Source organism: Microcaecilia unicolor, chromosome 3, assembly GCF_901765095.1.
Source record: "Microcaecilia unicolor chromosome 3, aMicUni1.1, whole genome shotgun sequence".
NCBI lineage: Eukaryota > Metazoa > Chordata > Amphibia > Gymnophiona > Siphonopidae > Microcaecilia > Microcaecilia unicolor.
In genome coordinates, this window is record NC_044033.1 from 3,636,667 (window position 1) to 3,656,124 (window position 19,458).

General features: G+C 47.9%; 1 protein-coding gene across 4 annotated transcripts in view; it reads right to left on the reverse strand.

Annotated features, from left to right (window-relative positions):
* Positions 1 to 19,458, reverse strand: part of LBR (lamin B receptor) — a 130,713-nt gene that overhangs the window by 51,792 nt on the left and 59,463 nt on the right. For all 4 annotated transcript variants that reach the window (XM_030195710.1, XM_030195711.1, XM_030195709.1 and 1 more), the window contains exons 7-8: positions 8,826 to 8,880; positions 1,957 to 2,151 (exon numbers count right to left, since the gene is read on the reverse strand). In XM_030195710.1, the coding sequence (XP_030051570.1) occupies positions 1,957 to 2,151; positions 8,826 to 8,880 (250 nt within the window). The remainder of the gene's footprint in view (positions 1 to 1,956; positions 2,152 to 8,825; positions 8,881 to 19,458) is intronic.

The following is a 19,458-nucleotide window of genomic DNA, read 5'->3' on the forward strand; positions in this document are numbered from 1 at the left end:
TCCTAAGGAAAATTAAACTCTTTACAGGTTCAATAACTTATCCAAACATTATAATGCACATAAGCTTTTTAAAGCAATGTCTTTACAATAAAAGAACTTCTTTACTGTAATTTTAAGCTTCTACTCAAGGAACATACTGATATCATATATTTCAACATTACTTTATGCTGTATAACCACAAGATTAACATTTATTTGCCTATAAACACACTACAGAAAATTAAAGGAAAATATCCAGAACAAAATCTCTTACCACAAATGTCCGGGAGCAGTGTTAGGCACGTCTAAGCTCTAAGATTTGTGTACTTAACCCTAGTACTAGGACAGCCAGTAGAAAGCTGTTTAGTGTCTGCAGAAAGACAGTGCAAAGCTACCTGCTTGATGAAACTAGCGTAACTTTGATGTGCAAATGGTATCGCAGCATCTGACAGGATTATCTAAGAACATTCCCTCAAAGCAGGATGATTTCTGCAGTTGACTGCACCCATGGAATTAGGAGGGTCACATTCCAGACAACTATGAACAGAGTACCACAATGGTTCTGCAAATGACCAATTACGGAATTCTAAAATTACAGTAGAACAAGAATTCCGCTATGCATACTCTTATACAGGCATTCCTAATTTTCTGGTTGTATTATTAACTATACACTGGATACTTGCAGACGGAATATCCCATTCACATTTCACAAGTATAATCCTCTCAAATAACTCAGAGGATAGGGCTTCAGATTCTCAGCTCTAGCCGATATTACTTAGCTTGAACCGAGACGCTCAGCCGTCACTTCAAAAGATATTTCTCAGTGTGCACCCACTGAGAACTTATATAGAGGGGTAGTTAGCCAAGCATAATGCATAGGCAGCACAGACTGAGGCATTGGGCTTATGAGGATACTCGCCAGTTGTTTTCACCTACATAAGAGAAATATCTTTTGAAGTGACGGCTGAGCGTCTCGGTTCAAGCTAAGTAATATCAGCTAGAGCCGAGTATCTGAAGCCCTATCCTTAATGAGTTATTCGTGAGAGGATTATACTGGTTGTATTATTGCAATTCAGTCCATGCAGGCATTACTAAACATCAGAGATACTTGCAAATTTTACAGAACGCAGCCACTCACTTTTTATGGTTTGCTAAAAAGAAGGATCACATTATTTCTTTGTTATGATAGTTGCATTGGCTACCAGTTAATTTTCACACCCAATTCAAAATCTTGCGTTTGGCTTTTAAGGCCTATCGCTTGTCTTGGGAACTGCCTCTTATTTGTCAATTGTGGTCATTCCATACACTCCCTCGATGGCCATTGTCTCATTCTCCTTGCTCCAAAGAAGTTCCGTTACGAAAACACTAGAAATCTGCATTCTTCTATCTAGCCCTAAAACTATGGAATGACCTACCTAGTTACATTAGATCTGAAATTTATTTTCTAAAATTCAAGTCTCACTTAAAAACATTTTATCTGAATTAGTTTAAGGGTCAGTTAGCTCAAATTCTGGATGGAGACCAGTGAGCAATCTCTTCTCCCCTCCTCCCCCCTCCATCTCTGACCTTCCTTTCCCTTTCATCCTTCATGGATGTTATGTGTTACTCTTTCCTATCAATGTAATGACATTTTTTCCAGTGATTTTATGAATCTTATATTTGTAAACTGCTTTGACCAAATTCTGATAAGGCAGTATATCAAGAATATGAACAAAAATAAATAGTAAATGAAACATTGAAAGCATTACTATCTCTGTATTTCAGTAAAATGTAAGAGTTATAACGTAAAAACATATAAAATGACAGCAGATAAAGACCATATGGGCCCATCCAGTCTGTTCACCTTACACATAAAACTGAAAAAAAGTAAGAACAAGTTCAAATGTAAACCAAATTTAGATATATCCTAGCCTAAGTCAGATATTGTTAAAGTTTCTAAAGAAGAAAAATATGCAATCATATAATGAAACCTACTTACCAGAGTTTCCACCAAGTGATAATTCTTCATGTGGAACTTTGTAGGAGCGGACATAGAGATAAATACTCAGTAACACAGAGAAAACTGTGGCAGAGACTGCAAGCTGAAGAAAATGGTCATACACGTAATGTAGTCCCATTTTAAAATACAAGGAAACTCCTAGGGATGTTGCAGTCAGAACAAAAGCATAGAATCCTATTGAAAAATAGAGTTAAAATCATAAGTATTACTTTAAACTAGACATTGTTTAAACAAAAACAAACAGAAAATATAGACATGGTATTATATTCCCTCTCTAGTACTGGCCACCAAAATATTCAAGATAGGCAGTCTTCTACAATGGAAAACAGAATACAATTTCACAGCAGAACTTCAACTGTTAAAACAACTTCCAGCAATAGGCATATTCAAAACAGATACATTAACATGGAAATACTTTTAAAACACATAGCAGGAAATCTTTTTTTCACTCAACGAATAGTTTCGTTAGCGTATCTGGGTTTAAAAAAAGGTTTGGACAAATTCCTGGAGAAAAAGTCCATAGTCTGCTATTGAGACAGATGTGGGAAGCAACTGCTTTGCCCTGGGATTTGTAGTATGGAGTGTTGCCACGATTTGGGCTTCTGACAGGCACTTGTGACTTGGCTTGGCCACTGTTGGAAACAGGATACTGGGATGGATTGGCCATTGGTCTGACCCAGTATGGCTACTCTTACGTTCTTAACATCTGATCAATGCAGGGTTAGCGAAGGGTAAAATTTGCCTGTGACAGTGAAATTATTTTCTTATGTATCACTAAAACTTGGTTTGGTGCATTGTAGTCTGTTCCTTATAAGCAGTTAAGCTCAGCAGGCTTTGTTCTTCATTAAGAAAGTGAGAGGAGGGCCAATCCCTATTCAGGACAGTATTCCCTTACACTGAAGAAGGAGCTGTTGGAGCAGGAAGGGGTAGGATGTGGAAAATCAGTGGTCAAAGCTGAAGGGTGCTATAAATATGGCGACTGATCTTTACGCGAGGAAAGTAAACAAAAACAAGAGAAACAGGAAGCCTATACGGTTCTCCAAAGAAGTAGCTGAAAAAATAAGAGCAAAAGAGGCATTGTTCAAGAAATACAAAAGAACGCAATGAGAGGATAATGGATTATCGGCTTAAACTTAAAGAAGTGAAGAGGGAAATACGGCTAGCGAAAGTGCAAGCGGAAGAAAAAATGGCTAAAGATGTAAACATGGGGTGACAAGACCTATTTCAGATATATTGGAGAAAGGAGAAAAGATAGGAATGGAATTGCGAGACTGAAAGATAATGAGAACGGCTATGTGGAGAGTGAGGAGGATAAAGCGAATGTGCTAAACAACTACTTCTCTTCCGTGTTCACGGAGGAAAATCCTGGTGAAGGATCACGGTTGGCTTCTGAAGGAATATCTGGAAATGGAGTGGATACTGCGCCATTTACGGAAGAGTTTATAAACAGCTGGAGAATTTGAAGGTGGGCAAAGCTATGGGGCCGGATGGGATACATCCCAGGATACCGAGGGACCTCTTAAAGATTTATTTAATAGATCTTTAGAGATAGGAGAGGTAATTTTTGGAGACCAGTGAAAACCCTGGGCGCAGACGCGAGACCAAAGGGCAGTACACAGTGATGAAAGTGCCGAGTTCCCAAGTGAAATCGAAGCTACTTCCTGTGAGCTGGGAGTATCGAGATGTGGGTATAGGCATTCTTTAAGTACAGAGCGCATAGTCAATCGTTTTCCTGAATCATGGGAAGAAGGGTGCCCAGAGAAACCATCCTGAACTTTTCTCGGACTAAGAATTTGTTCAGAGCCCTCAGGTCTAGGATGGGACGCATCCCCCCTGTTTTCTTTTGCACAAGGAAGTACCCGGAATAGAATCCCAGCCCTTCCTCCCCTGGTGGAACAGGTTCGACTGCATTGGCCTTTAGAAGGGCGCAGAGTTCCTCTGCAAGTACCTGCCTGTGCTGGGAGCTGTATGAATGAGCTCTCAGTGGGCAATTTGGAGGTTTGGATATCAGATTGAGGGTGTATCCTGACCGAACTATTTGAATAACCCACCGGTCAGAGGTTATGAGAGGCCACCTTTGGTGAAAAAATATCAACCTCCCTCCGACCGGCAAGCTGTCCGGCACAGACACTTTTTCTGAGGCTATGCTGCACTGCAGCCAGTCAAAAGCCCGTCCCCTGCTTTGCTGGGGAGCCGCAGAGGCATTAGGCACACGCCGTTGACAGGAACGAGCGCACTGGGACTGAGCCTGGACAGGCTGCTGAGAAGCAGGAGTGTACCTATAGCTATTAAAGGAATAGGGAGCACTCCTTTTCCCTCCAAAAAACTTCCTAGATGAGGAGGTGGTAGCAGAACACACCCAGCAGGAGAGAGAATCCATAGCATCATGGTGCTTCTTGATCTGATCGACCATATCCTCTACTTTTTCCCCAAAAAGGTTATTGCCCCCGTCAAGGAACATCCGCTGCTGAGTCTTATGATCCAGGTCAGAAAGTCTGCGCATCACTATACCTTGAGCAGCTATTCGGTATGCCACATCAAAAGTGTCGTAAGTACCCATGGCCAAGAATATTCGACACGCCTTCTGCTGCCTGGTGAAAAGGTTCGGCAAGCTCTGGAGGAAGCGCTTCAACCAAACTGGACAGTTGCCTCACCGAGTTCCGCAAGTGGATGCTTGTGTAGAGCTGACATGTTTGAATCTTGGCTGCGAGCATAGCGGCCTGATACGTCTTTCTCCTAAAAGAATCCAAGATCCTAGACTCTCTGCCTGGGGGCGCCAAGGCACAGTCCCTAGTACTCTTGGCTCTTCTGAGAGCAGAATCCACCACCATGGAATCGTGAGGTAGCTGAGACTTCACCATTACCGGCTCTCCATGGACTCTGTACTGGGACTCAGCTTTTTTGGGGACCACTGGATTAGAGAGAGGGAACGACCAGTTTTGCATAAGAACTTCCCTGAGTGTGTTATGCAAGGGAGCCGTTGCAACCTCTTTAGGTGGAGAAGGATAATCCAAGACCTCAAGCATCTCGGCCCTGGACTCATCCACAACCTCCATAGGTAAGGGAATATCCTTAGACATTTCCCAAACAAAGGAGGAAAAAGAAAGACTCTCAGGCGGAGACATCCTTCTTTCAATTGACGGAGTAGGATCAGAGGGGACCCCATATGACTCTTCTTCAGAAAAGTATCTGGAATCTTCCTCTTCCTCCCATGAGTGCTCATCATCGGTATCAGACAAAAGCTCTCTAAGAGCAGCTCGAACCGGAGCCTGTCTCAATGTCGAGGAACGATGACCTCGAGGGGGATGTCGAGAAGTCAACCCCTGCCTGGACTGTGGCGAAGCTTCCTCCGCCGAAGGAAAGTCAACCCACGTGGCAGCCGACGCCGAGGACGGGGTCCTCACCACAGGCGAAGGACCAGATGCTGCTTCAACAGTCTGTGCAGAAGGCGCAAGCACCCCTGGCACCGAAGTAGACTGGTGCAGCAATCCCTCCAGAAGCTCTGGAAGAAGGGCCTTGATGCGCTCGCCTAGAGCTTCCATTGGAAAAGGCTGAGGGGCCGGCGCAGGAGTCGGTGGCAGAATCTGAGGTGGCTCGAGAGCCGGTACCAGGCTGCCAGAAGCCCGACGCATCGGCACCTCCTGTATAGAGGGTGAGCGGTCCACTCGGCGCAGACGCTTCTCGGGTGCTGAATCCCTCGGCTCCCCAGAGCTCTCAGTACCGTGCATGGAAGGAGATCGATGACGGTGCTTCTTAGCCTTCGCTCGACGCCCATCATCGAGACTCCTCGGTACCGAAGAGGACGTGGAATCCTCACGCCTCCTCGGGGCCGGGTCCAACAAAGGTCGATCCCGGGGGGCCTGCATAGCAGTAGGCCTCAACACAGGTGGAGACCCAGTCGATGCCTTGCTGCTCCCAGCGCGATATGGTCGTTCGGCAGCCATTATCTGCGCTCTCGAAGTCAATGTCGATGCTGCCGACATCAAAGGACCGGACCGATCCACAAAAAGGTTTTTCACGTTGAACCTCCCGAGACCGTTTTTCATTAAAGAACACAGCTTACAAGCAGCTGGCAAATGATCGGGCCCAAGGCACTGGAGATACCATGCAAAGTGATGCACTTAGGGAGTAGAAATCCATGGGACACGTATGTGTTAGGTGGTGAGAGTCTGATAGGTACCGACGGGGAGAGGGATCTTGGGGTGATAGTATCTGAGGATCTGAAGGCGACAAAACAGTGTGGCAAGGCGGTGGCCGTAAGTAGAAGGTTGCTAGGCTGTATAGAGAGGGGAGTGACCAGCAGAAGAAAAGAGGTTTTAATGCCCCTGTATAAGTCGTTGGTGAGGCCCCACCTGGAGTATTGTATTCAATTCTGGAGGCCGTAGCTCGCTAAGGATGTAAAAAGAATTGAAGCGGTGCAAAGGAAAGCTACGAGAATGGTATGGGATTTGTGTTACGTATGAGGAGAGATTTGCGGATCTGAACATGTATACCCTGGAGGAAAGGCGAAACAAGGGCGATATGATACAGACGTTCAAATATCTGAAAGGTATTAATCCGCAAACGAACCTTTTCCGGAGATGGGAAGGCGGTAGAACTAGAGGGCATGATATGAGATTGAAGGGGGCAGACTCAAGAAAAATGTCAGGAAGTATTTTTTCACGGAGAGAGTGGTAGATGCTTGGAACACTCTGCTGCAGGAGGTGGTGGAGAGGAAAACGGTAACGGAATTCAAACATGCATGGGATAAACATAAAGGAATCTTGTTCCGAGGGAATGGATCCTCAGAAGCTTAGCCGAGATTGGGTGGTGGGAGGCGGGGATAGTGCTGGACAGACTTACATGGTCTGTGCCAGAGCTGGTGGTTGGGAGGCAGGGATAGTGCTGGGCAGACTTATACGGTCTGTGCCCTGAAAATGACAGATAGAAATCAAGGTAAGGTATACACAAAAAGTAGCACATATGAATTTATCTTGTTGGGCAGACTAGATATACCGTGCAGGTCTTTTTCTGCCGTCATCTACTATATGTACCCGAGATGGTCCGGTTGCACCGAGTACAACGCTTGAAGCCTCTGGGTGTCCTCGATGACATGGACAAAAAAATGGTGACTGCGAAATTAAAAGACGCGATTGTGCCAATTAAAAAGGCACAAAAAAGGAAAATAAAACCCAGCCGAGCAGCCTAAAAGCCGGCCACGACGAAAAAGGAAACTTGAACTTTAGTGGAAAAAACTAAAGAAATAAAGGGAAAAATAAACTTTTTTTTTTTTTTTTTTAATTCTGTGAAAACAGAAAAAACGAAGCAGAAAAATAAGAAAAGGGAAGCGGTAACGGTACAAAAAGTCTCCTGGGCCAAAATGATCACAGCAGAACACCGTGTCACTCCAGACGCGGATGAAAAAGAACTGACGATGTCATGCTCGTGCCACGGGCGGGAAGCCTTTCGTGCATGCACGGTTCGCTCTGCCCGCATGCTGGTGCATTCTAGAAAGTTTTAGTTTTGCTTTAGAGATTTGCCGGTCTCCTGGGCTGTCGCAGATGACAACCCAATCGTGAGAACAAGCAGCCTGCTTGTCCTCAGAGAACCTCTGGATACATGACAGACCTAACTGACTTACCAACCACAAACGCATCTGAATTAACACAAACATATGTAAATCTACACTACCCAAGCTGTAAAGACTTAAATACAAATCTACCTACGCATCCAGATTTTCCTACATAAGCACACAATTGTAGAACGTGCTACCAAACGCTTTGAAAACAATGTACGACCACCTACACTTCCGGAAAATACTAAAAACCACCCTGTTTAAAAAGGCATACCCCACCGATCCAACTTAAATGCCTGATCTCGGCTACACAAGAAAATTAAAGCACGTAATGAACATAACACAACTCTTCCGCTCTACAATCCCTAATGTGGCTTCTGCCACATGAACTTTATCTCACCACAAAATCACATTGTATTTGTTCACACCGGAGTCGGCAAACGCCTCTCCGGTACTATGTAAGCCACATTGAGCCTACAAATAGGTGAGAAAATGTGGGATACAAATGTTCCAATAAATTTCTTAACCTTCTCTGCTTTTCTGTTTGTTGGTACAAATGTAACAAATAAATAAATAATTTCATTAATAAACTGAGGTCTTATGCCTGGAATAGGCTTCCTGGCTGCCTTCAAATTCGGGCTAAAGGCCTACCTGTTTGATGCTGCTTTCGACTCCTGACTTGTAACTTTTATCTTATCCTTGTGTCCCTCTGTCTGTCCTTCCCTTATCCTTTTTGGTCCTGTCTGTTTGTCCTGATTTAGATTGTAAGCTCTTTTGAGCAGGGACTGTCTTCTTCATGTTCAATTGTAAAGCGCTGCGTACGACTGGTAGCGCTACAGAAGTGATTTATAGTAGTAGTAGAGGTCTTCTATCCCACTAAAAAATCTTTTTTGCTTAAGATTGTAATACAACAAGTCGTAACTGTTTAAAATATATAATAACAGATAATCAGGCATTTTTACTTTATAGGGACCTAAATTGTAGAATGTTACCTATGGATCTTAGAAATCTACTACTATTACCACTACTTATCATTTCTATAGCACTACAAGACATACGCAGCACGATACATTTGATTTTAGGAAAACACTGGTGTTTTTATTATAGTGATTTTACATATATGATTTTGCAACATTTCTATTTGTACAGTTATGTATGTTGCATTGTTATTCACCAAGAAGTAGGATTGGTGGGTTACAAATGTGTTTACATAGATTTCAATACATTTATCAGGGTCCTTTCTCTTGTGACATTTCAAGTTACCCAATTCTGAGGAAGATTAAAAAAAACTTACCATTTATCCTGTATTTCAGTGCTTTCCCATTTGAAAGTGGCATTCCATCAACAACCTTAAAATAAAGCAAAAAAAATCAAAATGTAGCAACTGGGTTTTCTCAGTTGTTAGCATGCTTCCTAAAAGCAATAATATTTTCAAGACACACCCTTAAAAAAATCACCAACTACGAAATATGTATTAAGCCACTTAAAAGAAGAAATTAGATATTACCTTCTACTTTCCTTTCATTGAGTCCCTCGAGACCAGTCCAGATACATGGTTATACACTCTCCTGCCAGCAGATGGAGACTTGAGAACTACTAACTGAAAGCCTTCTCCATACCAAAGGTCCTGTGCAGGCCACAGCCAGCTAATATTTTTTTTAGTAAAGCGCGAAAGCAACTAAGACCCTCAGGACAAGGGGCAAGAAATTACCATCAACATAACATTTAATCAAATCACTTTACAGTCTAATAACCTGAAGGGTATTAAGAACACCACCTTTCACTACCACAAAGAGATCCATATTCTTCAGTCTGACATCTAACCACAGGCAGTTTCTGGACTGGTTTAGAAGGACTAAAAAAAATTAGAATGCAAGATCTAATTTCTTCCTCCTCATGCCCCCCACCCAAAGACTAATCCAGACTTGTAGGAAGCAAAAAAGAAGTACCTATCAAGGGAGGGATCCAGACATGCCTGCCACCAGTACACTAACTCCAAAATCCAATCCAATTCTTATATTCCGCCTTATTTCAAATAAAGATTCAAGACAGAACACAAGACAAGAAGTTAACACTTCTTTTAAAAAGTGCATCAAAATTAAATTAAATTACAAATCAAAAATCATAAACAACTTAATCAAGGACTATACAATAAGGAAGCCAGGTATGCTTTCAAAGCAATAGAAGCCAGCTTGGTACTGATTTGAACTTTCATAAATTGACTTGTAAAAAACTTTCCTCATAAAAAGATAACATATCATCTGAGTAAGCGAATGCTACATACCTGTAGAAGGTATTCTCCGAGGACAGCAGGCTGATTGTTCTCACTGATGGGTGATGTCCACGGCAGCCCCTCCAATCGGAAACTTCTCTAGCAAAGTCCTTTGCTAGTCCTCGCGCGCACCGCGCAAGCGCGGCCATCTTCCCGCCCGAAACCGGCTCGAGCCGGCCAGTCCAGTATGTAGCAAGACAATACAATTCAAGGGAAGACACAACTCCAAAGGGGAGGCGGGCGGGTTTGTGAGAACAATCAGCCTGCTGTCCTCGGAGAATACCTTCTACAGGTATGTAGCATTCGCTTTCTCTGAGGACAAGCAGGCTGCTTGTTCTCACTGATGGGGTATCCCTAGCCCCCAGGCTCACTCAAAACAACAACCATGGTCAATTGGGCCTCGCAACGGCGAGGACATAACTGAGATTGACCTAAAAAATTTACCAACTAACTGAGAGTGCAGCCTGGAACAGAACAAACAGGGCCCTCGGGGGGTGGAGTTGGATCCTAAAGCCCAAACAGGTTCTGAAGAACTGACTGCCCGAACCGACTGTCGCGTCGGGTATCCTGCTGCAGGCAGTAATGAGATGTGAATGTGTGGACAGATGACCACGTCGCAGCTTTGTAAATTTCTTCAATGGAGGCTGACTTCAAGTGGGCTACCGACGCAGCCATGGCTCTAACATTATGAGCCGTGACATGACCCTCAAGAGCCAGCCCCGCCTGGGCATAAGTGAAGGAAATGCAATCTGCTAGCCAATTGGATATGGTGCGTTTCCCTACAGCCACTCCCCTCCTATTGGGATCAAAAGAAACAAACAATTGGGCGGACTGTCTGTGGGGCTGTGTCCGCTCCAGGTAGAAGGCCAATGCTCTCTTGCAGTCCAATGTGTGCAGCTGACGTTCAGCAGGGCAGGAATGAGGACGGGGAAAGAATGTTGGCAAGACAATTGACTGGTTCAGATGGAACTCCGACACGACCTTTGGCAAGAACTTAGGGTGAGTGCGGAGGACTACTCTGTTATGATGAAATTTGGTGTAAGGGGCCTGGGCTACCAGGGCCTGAAGCTCACTGACTCTACGAGCTGAAGTAACTGCCACCAAGAAAATGACCTTCCAGGTCAAATACTTCAGATGGCAGGAGTTCAGTGGCTCAAAAGGAGGTTTCATCAGCTGGGTGAGAACGACATTGAGATCCCATGACACTGTAGGAGGCTTGACAGGGGGCTTTGACAAAAGCAAACCTCTCATGAAGCGAACAACTAAAGGCTGTCCCGAGATCGGCTTACCTTCCACATGGTAATGGTATGCACTGATTGCGCTAAGGTGAACTCTTACAGAGTTGGTCTTGAGACCAGACTCCGACAAATGCAGAAGGTATTCAAGCAGGGTCTGTGTAGGACAAGAGCGAGGAGCTACGGCCTTGCTGTCACACCAGACGGCAAACCTCCTCCACAGAAAGAAGTAACTCCTCTTAGTGGAATCTTTCCTGGAAGCAAGCAAGATGCGGGAGACACCCTCTGACAGACCCAAAGAGGCAAAGTCTACGCTCTCAACATCCAGGCCGTGAGAGCCAGGGAACGGAGGCTGGGATGCAGAAGAGCCCCTTCGTCCTGCGTGATGAGGGTCGGAAAACACTCCAATCTCCACGGTTCTACTGAGGATAACTCCAGAAGAAGAGGGAACCAGATCTGACGCGGCCAAAAAGGAGCAATCAGAATCATGGTGCCTCGGTCTTGCTTGAGTTTCAACAAAGTCTTCCCTACCAGAGGAATGGGAGGATAAGCATACAGCAGGCCCTCCCCCCAGTCCAGGAGGAAGGCATCCGATGCCAGTCTGCCGTGGGCCTGAAGCCTGGAACAGAACTGAGGGACTTTGTGGTTCGCTCGAGATGCGAAGAGATCCACCAAGGGGGTGCCCCACGCTTGGAAGATCTGGCGCACCACTCGGGAGTTGAGCGACCACTCGTGAGGTTGCATAATCCTGCTCAGTCTGTCGGCCAGACTGTTGTTTACGCCTGCCAGATATGTGGCTTGGAGCACCATGCCGAGACGGCGAGCCCAGAGCCACATGCTGACGGCTTCCTGACACAGGGGGCAAGATCCGGTGCCCCCCTGCTTGTTGACATAGTACATGGCAACCTGGTTGTCTGTCTGAATTTGGATAATTTGGTGGGACAGCCGATCTCTGAAAGCCTTCAGAGCGTTCCAGATCGCTCGCAACTCCAGGAGATTGATCTGTAGACCGCGTTCCTGGAGGGACCAGCTTCCTTGGGTGTGAAGCCCATCGACATGAGCTCCCCATCCCAGGAGAGACGCATCCGTAGTCAGCACTTTTTGTGGCTGAGGAATTTGGAAGGGACGTCCCAGAGTCAGATTGGACCAAATCGTCCACCAATACAGGGATTCGAGAAAACTCGTGGACAGGTGGATTACGTCTTCTAGATCCCCAGCAGCTTGAAACCACTGGGAAGCTAGGGTCCATGGAGCAGATCTCATGTGAAGGCGGGCCATGGGAGTCACATGAACTGTGGAGGCCATGTGGCCCAGCAATCTCAACATCTGCCGAGCTGTGATCTGCTGGGACGCTCGCACCCGCGAGACGAGGGACAACAAGTTGTTGGCTCTCGCCTCTGGGAGATAGGCGCGAGCCGTCCGAGAATCCAGCAGAGCTCCTATGAATTCGAGTCTCTGTGATGGGAGAAGATGGGACTTTGGGTAATTTATCACAAACCCCAGTAGCTCCAGGAGGCGAATAGTCATCTGCATGGACTGCAGGGCTCCTGCCTCGGACGTGTTCTTCACCAGCCCATCGTCGAGATATGGGAACACGTGTACCCCCAGCCTGCGAAGTGCCGCTGCTACTACAGCCAGGCACTTTGTGAACACCCTGGGCGCAGAGGCGAGCCCAAAGGGTAGCACACAGTACTGGAAGTGACGTGTGCCCAGCTGAAATCGCAGATACTGTCTGTGAGCTGGCAGTATCGGGATGTGTGTGTAGGCATCCTTCAAGTCCAGAGAGCATAGCCAATCGTTTTCCTGAATCATGGGAAGTAGGGTGCCCAGGGAAAGCATCCTGAACTTTTCTTTGACCAGATATTTGTTCAGGGCCCTCAGGTCTAGGATGGGACGCATCCCCCCTGTTTTCTTTTCCACAAGGAAGTACCTGGAATAGAATCCCAGCCCTTCTTGCCCGGATGGCACGGGCTCGACCGCATTGGCGATGAGAAGGGCGGAGAGTTCCTCTGCAAGTACCTGCTTGTGTTGGAAGCTGTAAGACTGAGCTCCCGGTGGACAATTTGGAGGTTTTGAAGCCAAATTGAGGGTGTATCCTTGCCGGACTATTTGCAGAACCCACTGATCGGAGGTTATGAGAGGCCACCTTTGGTGAAAAGCTTTCAACCTCCCCCCGACCGGCAGGTCGCCCGGCACTGATACTTGGATGTCGGCTATGCTCTGCTGGAGCCAGTCAAAAGCTCGCCCCTTGCTTTTGCTGGGGAGCCGCGGGGCCTTGCTGAGGCGCACGCTGCTGACGAGAGCGAGCGCGCTGGGGCTTAGCCTGGGCCGCAGGCTGTCGAGAAGGGGGATTGTACCTACGCTTGCCAGAAGAGTAGGGAACAGTCCTCCTTCCCCCAAAAAATCTTCTACCTGTAGAGGTAGAGGCTGAAGGCTGCCGGCGGGAGAACTTGTCGACTGCGGTATCCCGCTGGTGGAGATGCTCTACCACCTGCTCGACCTTCTCTCCAAAAATATTGTCCGCACGGCAAGGCGAGTCCGCAATCCGCTGCTGGAGTCTATTCTCCAGGTCGGAGGCACGCAGCCATGAGAGCCTGCGCATCACCACACCTTGAGCAGCGGCCCTGGACGCAACATCAAAGGTGTCATACACCCCTCTGGCCAGGAATTTTCTGCACGCCTTCAGCTGCCTGACCACCTCCTGAAAAGGCTTGGCTTGCTCAGGGGGAAGAGCATCAACCAAGCCCGCCAACTGCCGCACATTGTTCCGCATATGTATGCTCGTGTAGAGCTGGTAAGACTGGATTTTGGCCACGAGCATAGAAGAATGGTAGGCCTTCCTCCCAAAGGAGTCTAAGGTTCTAGAGTCTTTGCCCGGGGGCGCCGAAGCATGCTCCCTAGAACTCTTAGCCTTCTTTAGGGCCAAATCCACAACTCCAGAGTCATGAGGCAACTGGGTGCGCATCAGCTCTGGGTCCCCATGGATCCGGTACTGGGACTCGATCTTCTTGGGAATGTGGGGATTACTTAGTGGCTTAGTCCAGTTCGCAAGCAATGTCTTTTTTAGGACATGGTGCAAGGGAACAGTGGACGCTTCCTTAGGTGGAGAAGGATAGTCCAGGAGCTCAAACATTTCAGCCCTGGGCTCGTCCTCCACAACCACCGGGAAGGGGATGGCCGTAGACATCTCCCGGACAAAGGAAGCGAAAGACAGACTCTCAGGAGGAGAAAGCTGTCTTTCAGGAGAGGGAGTGGGATCAGAAGGAAGACCCTCAGACTCCTCGTCAGAGAAATATCTGGGGTCTTCCTCTTCCTCCCACGAGGCCTCACCCTCGGTGTCAGACACAAGTTCACGAACCTGTGTCTGCAACCTCGCCCGGCTCGACTCGGTGGAGCCACGACCACGATGGGGGCGTCGAGAGGTAGACTCCCTCGCCCGCATCGGCAAAGCTCCCTCCGCCGACGTAGTCGGGGAGCCTTCCTGGGAGGTGGCCGCAGTCGGCACCGCACGCGGTACCGACGTCGGGGACCTCACCCCGGGCGATGGGCCAGCCGGCGCCACGCTCGACGGTACCGGAGGCGCAAGCACCGCCGGTACCGGAGGGGTAGGGCGCAACAGCTCTCCCAGAATCTCTGGGAGAACGGCCCGGAGGCTCTCGTTCAGAGCGGCTGCAGAGAAAGGCAAAGAGGTTGATGCAGGCGTCGACGTCAGAACCTGTTCCGGGCGAGGAGGCTGCTCCGGGCTGTCCAGAGTGGAGCGCATCGACACCTCCTGAACAGAGGGTGAGCGGTCCTCTCGGTGCCGATGCCTGCTGGGTGCCGACTCCCTCGGCGACCCAGAGCTCTCGGTGCCGACGCGGGGAGGCGACCGGTGTCGATGCTTCTTCGACTTCTTCCGAAGCATGTCACCGGAGCTCCCCGGCACCGACGAGGAGGACGTAGAATCCAGCCGTCGCTTCCTCGGGGCCGAGGCCGAAGGAGGTCGGTCTCGGGGGGGCTGTACCGCAGGAGCCCTCAGGGTAGGAGGAGACCCACCCGAAGGCTCACCGCCACCAGCAGGGGAATGGACAGCCCTCACCTGCACTCCTGACGATGCACCACCGTCCGACGACATCAGCAGACGAGGTCCCGGTACCACCGACGTCGATGCAGTCGCCCGATACCTTGGCGCCGATGCAGAAGCCCGATGCCTCAATGCACTCGATGCAGTGGCGGCCGAGGAAGATGGTCTGGACGCTGACGACGTCGATGCACTCGAAGATCCCGGTGCCGATGCCGACGAAGAGCCCGAGAACAACACGTTCCACTGGGCTAATCTCGCTACCTGAGTCCGCCTTTGAAGCAGGGAACACAGACTACAGTTCTGAGGGCGGTGCTCGGCCCCCAGACACTGAAGACACGACGAGTGTCTATCAGTGAGCGAGATTATCCGGGCGCACTGGGTGCACTTCTTGAAGCCGCTGGAAGGCTTCGATGTCATGGGCGGAAAAATCACGCCGGCGAAGTCAAAATCCGAAATGACGGAAAAAGAGCACCAAAAATTTTTAAGGGAGAAAATCTCGACCGAGGCCGAAAAGAGGCCTACCCCGACGACGAAAGAAAACTTATCGGGGCAAAAGCTGGAAGTACGGGAAGGGGAAGACACGAAACCCGGGGGGGGGGGGGGTTTCCGGAGCACTTCCCGACACTTTTAAAGACTTTTTCTAAGAAAAAACACGTCAAAAATTAAATTTGGACGCGCGAGGTCGACTTTCCGGGGCTCGACACGGCGAAAACACGACCGTACCGAGTGCGGACAAAAGAAGACTGGCCGGCTCGAGCCGGTTTCGGGCGGGAAGACGGCCGCGCATGCGCGGTGCGCGCGAGGACTAGCAAAGGACTTTGCTAGAGAAGTTTCCGATTGGAGGGGCTGCCGTGGACGTCACCCATCAGTGAGAACAAGCAGCCTGCTTGTCCTCGGAGAACATAAGTATGATCTTGAGAAACTATTCAAAAGCACAAGTATTTCAGAAAGAGAAACAGCAGACATCCCATACGATTTAAAAACTACATAATGGATCTTAAAAATGCCTCCACAGACAACCAGAGCGATTCCCATAACAATGGATAGGGTCTTTCAAATTTACTCTGAAATCCAGATATATCAAGGTCGTAGCCAGACACCCTATTTTGGGCGGGCCTTAGCCCAAAGTGGGTGAGCATGATAACCCTGCCCTCAACAGGCATCTCTCCCTCTCCAGGCAATTAGGGGGGAGGGGTCACAACTCTATTCCCACAACCCACTGGTACTTTTAAATCCTTTAGGTTTTTGCTGGCAGCAAGCAGCAACCTACACCCCTTGCTCGTGCAAGCTCTGAGCCTTCCCTCTGACGCAACTTCCTGGTCCCGTGAACAGGAATTTGCATCAGAGGGAAGACTCAGGCCAGCGTGAGAAGGGGAATATGTTACTGCTTACTGCTGGCAAAGACCTAAAGGATTTTAAGCTCCTGGGAGGAGGGGGAGGGTGCTGGGGGAGTAGAGCTAAGTGATCCCTTATCTGCTCGAGGAAGAGATGTCGGGAGTCTTCAGCTGGCGGGGATTTGGGATCCCTACCAGTCAAATCAATGCTGTGCTGCTGCTGGGTGGGTACAAGTCCAAAGTGGATGGGCCTGTGCAGGCCCGTGGCTACGCAAACTTGATGTACAATAATCAAAATGAGGAGTGAACAGCCCGAGTAACAGTAAACAATTTTTTAACAAGACTTTATCTCTACACAAGTATCCCGCAAGATGAAGCTTTGACAGTAATTCAAGAAGCATTGATTGAGAGGAAATCATATAGAAGAATACCCACAGAAGTCATCATGCAAATAATTACTATAGCTTTAAAAGAAAATTTTTTCAAATTTGAAGGATGTTATTACCAACAGGTGAAAGGAACAGCCATGGGGGCGACGGTAGCCCCATCATTGGCAAATTTATTTATGGGTAATTTTGAAAGGAAATATATACAGACTAGTCCCTGGAAAAAATACATTTTAACATGGAGGAGATTCATAGATGACATACTGATGTTATGGGAAGGTAGCGAAGTACAGCTGAGAGAGTTTCACGAATGGTTAAATACACGTGATAATAATTTGAAATTTCAAATGTATTTTATGTTTAGATATTTTTATTGGTGCAAAAAGTCAACAGACATAATACTGGTACTGCAATAGCACTCCCCTGATCAATGTAAAGTCACATTACTATAATACAACACACCATACATACATTTTGGTTTTTCCCCCTCCCTTCCTTTACCCCTCCCCAACCCCCTCATGCTGTTGAATATAAAACTAGGTTCAACCAGCTCCATCTGTTGAAGCCTGGGACTCTTCTTGAGACTGTCATGTCCATGAGCCACATCTCGCTCCACAATTTAACCACCGTAGTTAAAGGCCCACCTCCATTACCTAAATAAAGCATTTATATAACGTGATAACACCCTAGTTTATACCTTGATTGAACTCCTATCATAGTCCCCCTCCCCCCACCCACCCTCCAAACCTCAACCCCCCCCTACCACCGTTTCACACAAGAGTTCAAAATTCTACTACGCGCTACTGCAGTCAATGAATCCCAGAATGGAGACCATACTTGGCAAAGTCGAACTCCTCGTGGCGACGACAGGTCATCCACTCCCCTGCGCTCCAATGCGCAGAGGTGAATCATGTTGGATCGCCAATGTTGCAATGTAGGCGGATCTGTAGTTATCCACTGTTGAAGAATCGACTTCTTTCCAACCAAGATTGTTTTTTTCAAAAAGCATTTTAGGCCCCGGGGCAGAAACGGGGACACCCTAAATACCTCAAATAACTGAGATGGAGTTGGTCTCCAAACGACCCCCCAGAGCCCAGACACATGCTGGCAAACCCGACACCAGAAGTCAAGAATCTGTGAGCAGGTCCAGAACATGTGTCCCAGGTCAGCCGGGGAGTGGGTGCACTTCCTACACCTATCCTCCATCCCCATAGACGCCCTATATCCTCTGTGTGGGGAAATATACATCCGCATCAAAAATTTATAGTGTGTTTCTTGCAACGTCACACTTTCCACCTGTCGTTGGATGCCCAAGAGACAGACCTTCACCGTTTCCGTCTGGAGGCTAGTCGCCAGCTCTTTGTTCCAAACACTAGTTAGTTTGTCATACTCCACCTCGCCCAGTTGTTCCCGTAGGGAGGCATGGTAATATTTAAGCGGGACGCGTAATTGTGCGTCCAACCCCAAGATAGTGATTAATTGGTCACACACCTGTGCTGTCATAGTGGGGGCCGGCAGGGACCTTAAATAATGACGCAATTGGAACATGGAAAAGAAGTTGGCTCCCCTAACCCCAAATTCTGCCCTCAATTCAACCTGAGACTTTAGTGTGCCATCCTCCTTGTATAGCTGGTATAAGTACTGCAAGTTTTTCGTACCCCAGTTAGCAAAGTCCGCCGAGATGGAACCAGGCATAAAGTCTCTATTGCCCTGTATGGGTAGTAATGGAGAGGATTCTGCAGACAAGCCGTAAAACCGACAAACCCACCTCCATGTTTTCCTCACTGGCATAAGAACCGGAGCATAAACCCGGGGTGTACACAACTTCCCTGGTGCTGCATGTAGCCAGGCGCTAAAATGAGCTGGGGCAAACAATCCCGTCTCTGCTTTGGTACACGAAAAATGGGACGACCCTCGGAACCAATCTGTAAGGTGACGCATGTTGCTGGCTATTGAAAGGAGCCGGACACTCAGCAGCCCCAGCCCCCCCTAGAACGCGGCAAAAAGAGCTGGGACGCCCGTATACGGGATTTCCTACCCTGCCATATGAATCGTGCTACTAACCTTGTCACCCAATGATCATCTTTTTGCATCAGACACAGAGGTACCATTTGTAACACATAGGTCCACTTAGGCACCAATATCATGTTATAAAGGGCTATTTTGCCCAAGAGGGATAGCGGAAGCGAGTGCCAACTCTGCAAAGTGTGCCGTGTACGTTGTCTTAACGGATCAATATTCACCTCATACAAGTCAGATAAGTCAGCAGGGATTAGCACTCCCAAATATTTTAAGGGCCCCTCAGCCCACGTAAGAGGGAACTTTCCCTCCCAAGTCTCCCTAATCGAGCTCTGCACTGGGAATGCTACCGACTTCTGCAAATTGAGGGTAAACCCCGAGAAATAACCGAATTCTCCTATGGTATCCAGGAGGTACGGCAAGGACTGACGAGGGCGTGTCAGGGTCAACAGAATATCGTCTGCAAATGCCAAGGCTTTTACCGCAAGCATGGGCATCTCAACTCCCGCAATTTCAGGGTCTTTTTGGATAGTGCGCAACAAGGGTTCCAGATAAAGCAAAAACAACAACGGCGAGAGTGGACACCCCTGTCGTGTTCCTCTCTCTATTGGGAACGTG